This window comes from Danio rerio, chromosome 7 (assembly GCF_049306965.1).
Source record: "Danio rerio strain Tuebingen ecotype United States chromosome 7, GRCz12tu, whole genome shotgun sequence".
Classification (NCBI taxonomy): domain Eukaryota; kingdom Metazoa; phylum Chordata; class Actinopteri; order Cypriniformes; family Danionidae; genus Danio; species Danio rerio.
The window spans coordinates 79,571,427-79,582,500 of NC_133182.1; the positions used below are offsets into that span (position 1 = coordinate 79,571,427).

Below are 11,074 nucleotides of genomic sequence, written 5' to 3' on the forward strand. Positions count from 1 at the left end.
GCCGGCCGACGGCTCGCCTGCTAGTGGAGGGCTTTCCCGATGCAACCAGTTTGTCCGCTTAGCTCAGGAGCCGGCCGCAGTGGACGACGACCGGGATCGAGTCCGGGGAACAGCAGGTTCCGGAAATCAGGTAAGACGAAAAACGGAATACGAAAAATAAGGGCGAGAACGCAGCGGGATCCGAAAACGCGGTCGGAATCGAAGACGAGGGCTTTTGCTTTTATTTTTTTTTCCTGGTCGGCTTTTGCGAACCGTCGCTCGGGTTTAGGGAAGGAGGAGAAGGAGGAGGAAGAGGAGGGCGGCCGAGTCGGCCAATCCGGCGACTTTTCGCGTGAGAACGGCGTGGGCGCGAATGAAAAAGCACGCACAGCCGCCTCTCGGAGATCCGCGAAAACAAAAACTGCTCGAATTCGTACCTCCCAGGACGTAAATCGCGGTCCGCAGAAACGTCCGCGGGGCTACGTTTCCACAATGAGCCCGGGTTGGCCAAAGCATTTGCAATTTGCTTAAATCAATAGGATGCGCCAATCTGATGTGAACAAGGAGCTAATTGTTCAGAGATCTGAACTTATTGTTTTGTAAAAGAATGAGAATTGATCAAAAACAATTGAGAAATTGAGAAAAACTGTCATCTTCATCATGATCTTTATGGTCTTCATCATCTTCATCATCATTATCATCATCTTCATTTCCAAAATCCAGAGTAAGAAGGTCATTGTGATGTTTGTGTGTTGGACGAATCCAGAAACATGGGACACAAAATGCGTTAAAAATGCTTTAATCGGATTTCACACAACACAGATGATTGATTGCAGATATAATATTCTACATCTGTGCTTACTGATTATAAACTAAGCATATCTGAATCAACAGATATATTAAAATACATTCAGGTAAAGTCAGAATTATTATCCCTTATTTTAAATATTTCCCAAATGCTGTTTAACAGATTTATGAATTTTTTCAAAGTATTTTCTATAATATTTGTTCTTCTGGAGAAAGTCTTATTTGATTTATTTTGGCTAGAATAAAAGGAGTTTTAAATTTTTTAAAACCCATTTTAAGGTCAATATTATTAGCCCCCTTCCTAGTGTTGGGTTGCAGCTGGAAGGGCATCCGCTGCGTAAAACATATGCTGGATAAGTTGGCGGTTCATTCCGCTGTGGCGACCCCAGATTAATAAAGGGATTAAGCTGAAAAGAAAATTAATGAATGATATTATTAGCCCCTTCAGCAATATTAGTTTTAGATTGTCCAAAGAACAACCCACTGTTATACAATGTCTTGCCTAATTACCCTAACTTTACCCTAATTACCCTAGTAAAGCCTTTACATGTCACTGTAAGCTGAACACTAGTGTCTTGAAGAATATCTAGTCTAATATTATGTGCTGTCATCATGACAAAGAGAAAATAAATCAGTTATTAGAGATGAGTTATTAACACTATTATGATTACAAATGGGTTGAGGAAATCTGCTCTCTGTTTAACAGAAATTGGGCAAAAAAATAAACAGGGGGGCGAATGACTCTGACTTCATCTGTATAATGGCTGTATTTCTGCACAAAAGTAAGTCATGTTTCCATGATGTCACACAAGAGTGTCAGAAAAACAGAAAATAGATGGACATGATCATCATATAATTAGACAGAAGCTGGCAGATCACTTTATTATGTGCATGCAGGTCATCAGTTACATGGATTTGCAAATTTGGGGGGAAGGATGTTCCTTGGTATGCTTGGAAATATTTTTATTTCATAATAGCTTTTGAGCATGTTCTCAAGGTATTGAACCGATACTTCCTCCACTTTGTTGTTGTTGTTTGGTCCAAAGTAGGCCTTCCCTATGTAGACACCATTGTAGTTTAGACAGCAGGTGGCTCTCCAGAAAAACTTGGACACAGTGATTTTATTGTTAACTTGAACTCTTGTGTCAGGAGCAACACCAGCCACCACATACGCCTCAGCACAGGATTCCAGGTCTTTAATTACAGCTTCCTCGTGTTGCTTCCACTGCTTCCGGTTGAAATCGGGATTCTGCGGAGCGGTGTTGGTCAGGGTGGAGGTGGCCAGCATGGCCAGATGATTGTAGGTGTGCATCACTGGATAAACATGACCTTTGTCATAGTCAGAATTCTTATAATCACTATTCACTGCCTGATTAGTACCAATATTGTGACTATAGCCCTTAGGCCGCATGCATGGCTCATCCTCTCCATCCAGCTGAAGGAAACAAGACAAAAGCAAATAAACAAGTAAGTAAAAACACACAAAAGGGGTAACACTTCATCAAACAAACATGTAATACTCTACAGATCATTAGGTTAATATACAGTTGAAGTCGGAATTCTTAGCCCTCCTTAATTGTTTATTTGGGATGGGGTGGCTTGGACTCGAAAAGTGGTTCATTCAGAATATTATCAAGCTACATCACTTTATTTTTTCCGTTTTCAGAGAGTCTTGATGACCCCATCATGGAGTTTTTCTTTCATTATTTAAGCTAATAGGATTGTAAAAACAAGCTTTGTTGTACTCTTGCATTCAGCTGCGAGGAAACCCTGAAATGTGAAAAGGGTCTATGAAACGTGGCATGGAGATGATCAGTCTGAGTTTGGCACTGCTCAGGTGTTATGAAAGCCAAGGTTGCTCTGATAGTGGCCTTCAGCTCTTCTGCGTTGTTGGGATCTTCCTCTTTACAATACCACTTAGATTTTCTATGGGATTAAGGTCAGGTGAGTTTGCTGGCCAGTTAAGAACAGGGATACCATGGTCCTTAAAGCAGGTACTGGTAGTTTTGGCACTGTGTGTTGGTGCCAAGTCCTGTTGAAAAATGAAATCTGCATCTCCATAAAGTTGGTCAGCAGCAGGAGACATGAAGTGCTCTAAAACATCCTGGTATAGAGCTTTGTTGACCTTGGAACTCAGTGGAGCAACACCAGCTGATGACATGGCACCCCAAACCATCACTGACTGTAGAAACTTTACACTGGACCTCAAGCAACACCTGTGGATTGTGTGCCTCCCCTCTCGTCCTCCAGACTCTGGGACCCTGATGTCCAAAGGAAATGCAAAATTGACTTTCATCAGAGAGCATTAGTTTGGAGCACTCAGCATCAGTCCACTCTTTAGCCCATGTGAGACTCTTCTGATGTTGTCTGTTGTTCAAGAGTGGCAGGACACAAAGAATGCGACAGCTGAAACCCACATCTTGCATACGCCTAGTGGTTCTTGAAGCACTGACTCCAGCTGCAGTCCACTCTTTTTCAAACTCCCCCACATTTTTAAATTGGTTTTGTTTCACAGTTCTCTCCAGAATGCGGATATCCTATTTGCTTGTACACTTTTTTTTATCTACCACATCTTTTTCTTCCCTTTGCCTCTCTAATAGTGTGCTTAGACACAGAGCTCTGTGAACAGCCAGCCTTTTTTTGCAATGTCCTTTAGTGCCTTGCCCTCTTTATGCAAGGACTCAATGGTGGTGTTTTAGACAACTATCAATTCAGCCCATGTCTTCCCCATGATTGTGTAGCCTTCAGAACTAGACTGAGAGACCATTTAAAGGGCTTTGAAGTTAATTAGCTTAACTGTTACGGCCCGATTACAGCTCCACCCTCTATGCTGACACTGTGGAAAAGAAACTTGAATAAAGTTGTTCTTTTTGTTTTATTTGTTTACAAAAGTATTCTCGTAGCTTGATAATATTACAACAAACCACTGAAGCAATATTGATTGTTATGAGGATGTGTTTGGTCTTTTCTGGACTTTGAGTGTCTCGGGACTCATTCAACTCTTTGATTTCATCTAAACTCTAATCTTAATTTGTGTTCTGAAGATGAATGAAGGTTTAACGTGATTGAAACAACATCAAGGAGCATAATTAATTAACATAATTATAATTTTTGGGTGAACGCAAAACTTTAACATCCAGAAAGCTGCACACCGTACGCTGGAAAAAAAAAAATTCTTACTTCGAGTTTTTGTCCAGTCCAAATATCTACAAATTCTTCAATCGATAAGCATTTTCTAGATTAGCAAAAAACATTGTGTTGTTTTCAGAAATTCTTCAGAAAGCCAAAATTAAACCAGTTTTTCCTCAAATCGAGCTTACCCCATTAGTTTGGTAAGCAAAATAATTTTGTTTTTTTCGAGGAAGGAAAAACACTTATTTTTGACTTATCATTTCTAAAACAGGGGCGACTCAGTAGGTTGTGATGTCACCTCACAGCAAGAAGGTCGCTGGTTTGAGCCTCGGCTGGGTCAGTTGGTGTTTCTGTGTGGAGTTTGCATGTTCTCCCTGCATTCGCGTGGGTTTCCTCTGGGTGCTACGGGTTCCCCCACAGTCTAAAGACATGCGGTACAGGTGAATTGGGTAGGCTTAATTGTCTGTAGTGTGTAAGGATGTTTCCCAGAGATGGGTTGCAGCTGGAAGGGCATTCGCTGAGTAAAACATATGCTGGATAAATTGCCCGTTCATTCCACTGTGGCGACCCCAGATTAATAAAGGGACTAAGCTGAAAAGAAAATTAATTTCTGAAAACAAGACAATCATTCTTGCTTGTCTTGAAATTACTTCTTGATTTAGGAATTTTTAGATATTTGGACTAGAAACCAGACAAAAATCTCCGTACCTCTAATCTTGCTCTTATAATATGGATATAAACGATACTTACCTGTGGTTCGATGTACCAAGCATCACATCTCCCAGTTGTTTCCCTGCCGTCGAATACATACGCAGAGTAGATGGGGATTTTCCAGGTTGTGCTGTACAAAGTGGCGAAAAGAAACCTTTGCTGATCATCTTCATCCCACAGACACTGGCAGATGGGTTTGACTGAAACACCCTTTGGTGCTGTGAACTTAGGAGCAGTGTTGTCCAAGAAGTACTGGCTGCATTGGGTAAAGTCATTTAAAACTTCACTGAAAGTGAAAAGAGGCAAAAGGAAAAACACAAGAGTCTTCATGATGAATCTCAGACCGCAGAACCAGGAAGTGTGTTTACTTGAGGACGAGTCTGCAGATAGTTTAACCCTGCTCTTTATATAGTGTGAGGATGAGTGCATGAACCACATGTTCTTCATTTACTTTGCTGAATTCTTCCTGGTATATATATATGATAAGGTGGCCAAACCTTTTCCCTTTAACTCAAATGATGTTGACACACAGCAAGCGCATGCGAGAATGCTTTGCTCGAGATGATTATACAGTATCATTGAGCCGAAAACCAACAGAGGAAAAAGCGTGACTCCAGGCTATGCAGACAGACATGAGTTTGAAGATGCGCTAATTTGCACCAAATAAATCTTTGCCAAACTTAATTTATTGTGATTTAGTGAAAAGCTAAAGAGTCATAGCTAAATTCAGCACAGATATGTTGAAAGCCTCCTGCTTCATCCACTATTTTTCTTTTGTGCAATACAAATCTGGTCAAGTTGTGCTTTTGTTTACAAACAGGAGCAGTAGAATGTTATAACCCAGATAGATGAGCAGAATGACATTATAATAACTATATTATCATTTAAAAGGTATGTTTTTATTTTTGGCAGAAGCTTTGATCCAAATGTTAGCTTCACTATGCTGCATCTCAGACTCACTGTTGATTTGAACCTCCGTCTACATTTCTGGGGAGCGTGAAAAATGTACTCAGAGGTACGTCTGGCTGCATTTTGTTTGTAAAAATGAACGCTATGGGAATGACAATGATGATGCCGGTGACGGCTTCTGTTCCTTTTTGCTCTACTGCTGACCGCTTTCCTCTGTATGGATGGCTTTTCCGGTGTTACCAGTTTGCGGGTACCAGTTTAAATGGAATTAAACAGCCCTAAACCATAAACTACACACACACACACACACAAACACAGAGCCAAAGTTTAATCACTGTTCTCCTCTTGTTGCATTGTGTTGAACCAGAAACAGGGATTATTTTATTTTTCTTTTAATTTTATTTGAGACATTCCAGATGATGGAAGGCTAAGAATTTCCATTGAGCGTCATTTATCCTGCAATAAAACCTCCATAAACAACAGCCTGCGAGTGGAAGGCTGATCAACAGATGTCAGTGCAGTTTTTTTCCCCTGATTTATTGCAGTGATCCTGAAGTAGGATCTTTATTATTCATTAGAATCAGCTTTTAAACAATGAGATAAGATGAAATGATGACAGCGTCCTCCAGATGGCACAGGAGAGAAGCTCAGCCTGCGATGACACGAACATGACGAGTTCATAAAGTCACAAACATGAGCCAATGATGGAGAGATGAAGCCTGAGAGAGATGAAGAACTGATTAATCATCATCATCATGATCTTCATCATCATCATCATCCTCATCAAGATCTTCATCATCATCATCATCAAGATCTTCATCATCATCATCATCATCATGATCTTCATCTTCGTCGTCATCATCATCATCATGATCATCATCATCTTCATCATCATGATCATCATCATCTTCATCATCATCATCGTGATACTGATTTTCATCATTAGGGTTGATGTTTCCAGTCATCACGTCTTCTATCCAGGCGTCGAGCTGGTCTGCGGTGGGCATGTGCTCTTCATCATCCATCTCCATCCACACACTGTCCGCCTGATGGTCACACACATAAACAAACACACACATTAGGCCACAAAATACTCACTTATAGACACGTATCAGTCTTCAAATTTCTACATTTACTTGTCTAGCAGACACTTAATGTCTTTGCCCACTGAAGTCTGATGTGTGTTCATTTAATATCGTGTCTTTATCTTCCATACTTTGCTTTTCAGAAGGGACTTTGTGTTTGCAAGACCAAGTAGATTACATTTCCAGCCTCCGTTTTGGATCTGAATGGTCAAAACACCTCTCAAAACACCTTTTTGGATAGGAAAAATTGATGGAGGAAAGTTTCAGAGGCAATATGATTATGATTGAGCTTAAATGTATTTTTTTATGTGCAAAAAGTATGGCATGGCAGTGGTTAGCACTGTCGCCTCACGGCAAGAAGGTTGCTGGTTTGAGTCCTGGCTGTATCATTTGCCGTTTCTTGCATGTTCTCCTCATGTTGGTGTGGGTTTCCTCCGGGTGCTCCGGTTTCCCCCAAACACATGCGATACAGGACTAAATTGGCTGTAGTGTGTGAATGGGTGTGTATGGGTGTTTCCCAGTACTGGGTTGCAAATGGAAGGGCCTCCGCTGTGTAAAACATATGCTGGAATAGTTCATTCCAACGTGGCGACCTCTGAAATAGAGACTAAGCTGAAGGAAAATGAATGAACGAATGAATTTTGGCTCCTTGTGGTGTGATAAACTGTGGTTGTAATGTCACTGAGAGCCACTAGGGTGTGCTAGAGGGGAGAGATAACCACATCCAGGCCACCATAGAGCGAGTGGTTAGTGTTTGGTAGAGGGAACCGCATGGTGAACTAATGCTACCAACCCACTCGGGTATCTTGAGAACATTATTGATGTGTTTCAGCTCGCATGTGCTGTATGTTCAATAGTCAGTAGTGATTTGGCCTGTGTTTATTTCTTATGTGGACAGGACTGAAGGGTGCTATAGATGGTGGTTGTGTGTTATTGGACTACACTAAGATGGCTGATGGGTTTTAATGGAACGTTATGATCATCAGCGGTCTATTCTGGAAGGTGAGGAACACCGGCGAGTGAGCTAACATCGCATTCTGAGACTGGATTGATACGGTCAGTGACTCTAAGTTTCTCCAAGATCATTGCATCACACTCAAACTATCTAAAGCAGTGCTTCTCAACCATGCTCCTGGAGGATCACCAGCTCTGCATAGTGTTCACGTCTCCTTAACTAAACACACCGGATTCAGATAAGCAGCTCATTAGCAGAGACTGAAGGACCTGTAATGTGTGTGACAGACAGAGGAGACATCCAAAACTTGCAGTGTTGGTGGTCCCTTAGGAACGTGGTTGAGAAACACTGCTCGAAAGTATATATTCACCTCACTATTGATATAATTTATATATATTGATTGTTTTTAGGCAGCACTGTGGCTCAGCGGTTAGCACTGTGGCCTCACAGCAAGAAGGTCGCTGGTTTGAGTCTCGGCTGGGTCAGCTGGTGTTTCTGTGAGGAGTTTGCATGTTCTCCCCGTGTTGGCGTGGGTTTCCTCTGGGTGTCCCCCACGGTCCAAACACAAGCGCTTTAGGGGATTTGATGAATGTTATTTTATGAAATGTTGATTAAAAATAAATTATCTGGAAAAACAAAACAAAGTTCTTCAAGTCTAAACTTTAATTTATTAAGTCTAAAATCTAAACTGAGCTGTCACGGTTTGCTCTGCTAAAACACTGGCTTTCGAGACACGACAGGAAAACACTGTTCTTACATTTTCGACGTCCACCACACCAATCTGAGGAGATGAGAGGTCAATGCCGAAGGTCTTCTCCCAGTACGGCACCATCTGAGGGTCACACAGAGTTAAAGGTCAAACTTTGGCTCACACATGTCAGTGACCTGTGCTGTAGCTTCTGTCATAATAAAACACAAAGCACTCTGCAGCATCGCATTAAAAAAACAGATAAATACACATTTATTCATGGCTGTTATCGAAAAAGAGAGGTTATAGTATCATAATTGAGCTCCTACAGTGGTCATTGTAGTCCTGCAGAGGGCAGCAGCTGAACACTGATTACCCCTGTGTTTTGATATATGTGAGAGATTTGCATGCACTTTTAACTGCTCATTTTACCAGATAACCCTATACTGTCTGATATATGTGGTTAAATGTTATTATAAAAAACATGGCATTGCAGATACTTGATTAAAATTTTTAGATACTATGTATTATTCATAAAATAAAATACTTTGGTGTTTTTGAATCATACTAGAGTAACTTGTATTATACTCTATAGTATTTAAAACTTTTTTTCTTATTTAATGCTCCAGCATACTTTAATATTAACTGTAATAATAAACCGTACAAAAATACAGTAGTATACTTTAGTTTTTACTACAGTAAACTATGGTGTATTATAGTATAACATATAGTTGTAGAAAACTGCAGTATTAAGTAATTTGGTGTTGTTATTATTATAGTTTGTTGCATTACCAGTTAATCTGTTGTGGTGATTCTACAGTTCCTATGGTAACACAACAACTATACTAACTGATCTGTTGTGATACTACAGTTGCTATGGTAACAAGAACTACAGTAACTGATCTGTTGTGGTGATTCTACAGTTGCTATGGTAACACAACTATACTAACTAATCGGTTGTGGTGATTCAACAGTTGCTATGGTAACACAACAACTATACTAACTGATCTGTTGTGATACTACAGTTGCTATGGTAACAACAATTACAGTAACTGATCTGTTGTGGTGATTCTTCAGTTGTTACAGTCGAACTATAGAATGGCTACAACAAATCAATCACTACAGTTTAATTACTAAAGGTTTTGTGTTACTATAGTAACTGTATAATTGTCACAACAGATCAGTTAGTATAGTTGTTACCATAGCAACTGTAGAATCACCACAACAGATCAGTTACTATCATTGTTACCATAGCAACTATAGAATCACCACAACAGATCATTTAATATAGTTGTTACCATAGCAACTGTTGAATTGCCACAACAGATCAATTAATATACATGTTACTATAGAAACTGTAGAATCAACATAACAGATCAGTTACCATAGTTGTTGTTACCATAGCAACTGTTGGTTTGCCACAACACATTAATTAATTTAGTTGATGTTACCATAGCAACTGTAGAATCACCATGACTGATTAAACTATAGTATGGTTAATAAAAATGCTACAGTATTTAATAAGCATTACTATAGGGTTTTTGCACAGTTATGAGTTTTTACTGTGTTTTTTATTTAAACGAGTTTTTTTTTTTTTAATCATACCAGTGGAAAGTCGTCGGGATCAATCCAGATGATGCTTAATTCTGGATTCTCTGTGTTCTCTTGAGCCACTTCCTTCAGGATCTCTAGGAATTCATAACCGTCTGAAGAGAAAACAACAACGTTCAGTCATTTTGAGCATGGAAAAGTCAGTCTGAGTGTCAAACATGGCAGTTGCTGTTCTCAGATCAGTGTTTACCAGGGTCAGACTCCTCAGCAAAGGCAACAATGTGCTGTCCGTTAATATCGTCTTCCTAAAACACACACAGTCACTGCCGTTATGATGAGGCTACAGAAATATAGCTGTGTCAGAAACAACATAAGGCTATGTTTCTGAATGACCATGTTTGTTAGGACTAAAGCCTGACGCTGGCATGAGAACTTTTTATTTAATAGATTTTAAAAGGGGAAAAAGAAAGAGAGTAATGCTTGCGGTTATAGCATGTGGACTAGCATGTTTTAGCACATGGCTAACCTATTTAATGCATTGCTATCACAATTAATATGTAGCTATCATACTTTTTAAGCATATCCCTAGCTTAATTTGATGTTGCTAGCATGTTTCCATGATGTTTTCAGACATTGCTATCAAGAATTTAATATTTATATTCACGTTACTAACATGTGTTTACGACACTGCTATTTTATCTTATTTTACAAATTGCTAACATAAATTAGCATGTTGCTAGCATGTTTTCAAAGATTCTTTTAACATGCTGGTGTATGCTAATATTATGAAATAAGATCTGAAAATGCACTTCCTGTTTGTTTTCAGTTAAATTCTCAGATTATGTCTGTCTGATGTAGCGGGCGGGGCTGAAATACTTAACCACTCCCCCTTCAGCTGTCAGTTTTGACAACAAACAGAAATGGTGAGCAGGAGGAGTCTGTTAGGTTGTAATAACTCTCACCAAACACTTTTCCTCATCTTTCTGTATGAAACACATACTTAACTGATCAGCTCGCAGGAGAAATAAAACAAGCCACGCCCACTGTTTTCACATTTAAATTCTGTTTTTCTAGCAACTGCATCACAATAATGGACATAAAAGGGTCGAAGCTGCTTGCTACTTTTAGATAGTGGATTGACTTAGTCTTACCCAGATCTCATACATGCTGTGGGGCTCCAGTTTTCTCAGAGTCGGTCTAAAATAAGTGGAAACACAGACGCATGTTAGATGATGTTTTTATTTATTATATGTGTTT

At 39.7% G+C, this 11,074-nt stretch overlaps 2 protein-coding genes and 1 long non-coding RNA gene across 5 annotated transcripts in view; 1 reads left to right on the forward strand and 2 right to left on the reverse strand.

Moving 5' to 3' along the window:
* Positions 1-241: 241 nt before the first annotated feature.
* LOC137496108 (endonuclease domain-containing 1 protein) lies at positions 242-5,068 on the reverse strand. The gene is made up of 2 exons (XM_068222493.2): positions 4,669-5,068; positions 242-2,221 (listed from the first exon to the last, which is right to left on the reverse strand). Exons 1-2 carry the CDS (start codon positions 5,065-5,067, stop codon positions 1,688-1,690), a joined length of 933 nt encoding a protein of 310 aa, XP_068078594.2. The 5' UTR covers position 5,068; the 3' UTR covers positions 242-1,687.
* Positions 5,069-5,851: 783 nt separating this feature from the next.
* casq1b (calsequestrin 1b) overlaps positions 5,852-11,074 on the reverse strand; it is a 34,809-nt gene continuing 29,586 nt past the window's right edge. For 2 of the 3 annotated variants that reach the window (XM_005166628.5, XM_073907140.1), the window contains exons 8-12: positions 10,969-11,014; positions 10,068-10,122; positions 9,872-9,972; positions 8,336-8,410; positions 5,852-6,584 (exon numbers count right to left, since the gene is read on the reverse strand). In XM_005166628.5, the coding sequence (XP_005166685.1) occupies positions 6,279-6,584; positions 8,336-8,410; positions 9,872-9,972; positions 10,068-10,122; positions 10,969-11,014 (583 nt within the window). In that variant the 3' untranslated portion in view covers positions 5,852-6,278. The remainder of the gene's footprint in view (positions 6,585-8,335; positions 8,411-9,871; positions 9,973-10,067; positions 10,123-10,968; positions 11,015-11,074) is intronic. The other variant, NM_001076724.1, reaches the window with a different exon arrangement.
* si:dkey-46i9.3 lies at positions 7,333-8,213 on the forward strand. The gene is made up of 3 exons (NR_170238.1): positions 7,333-7,424; positions 7,522-7,679; positions 7,989-8,213. It is a non-coding gene; the product is annotated as a si:dkey-46i9.3 (long non-coding RNA).

What these genes read in the sequence shown, in the direction of transcription:
- LOC137496108 (XM_068222493.2), bottom strand. Translation starts at nt 5,067, where the DNA reads ATGTGGTTCATGCACTCATCCTCACACTATATAAAGAGCAGGGTTAAA. An exon ending in CTTGGTACATCGAACCACAG is followed by an intron (nt 2,222 to 4,668) that starts GTAAGTATCGTT and finishes TGTTTCCTTCAG; the next exon opens with CTGGATGGAGAGGATGAGCC.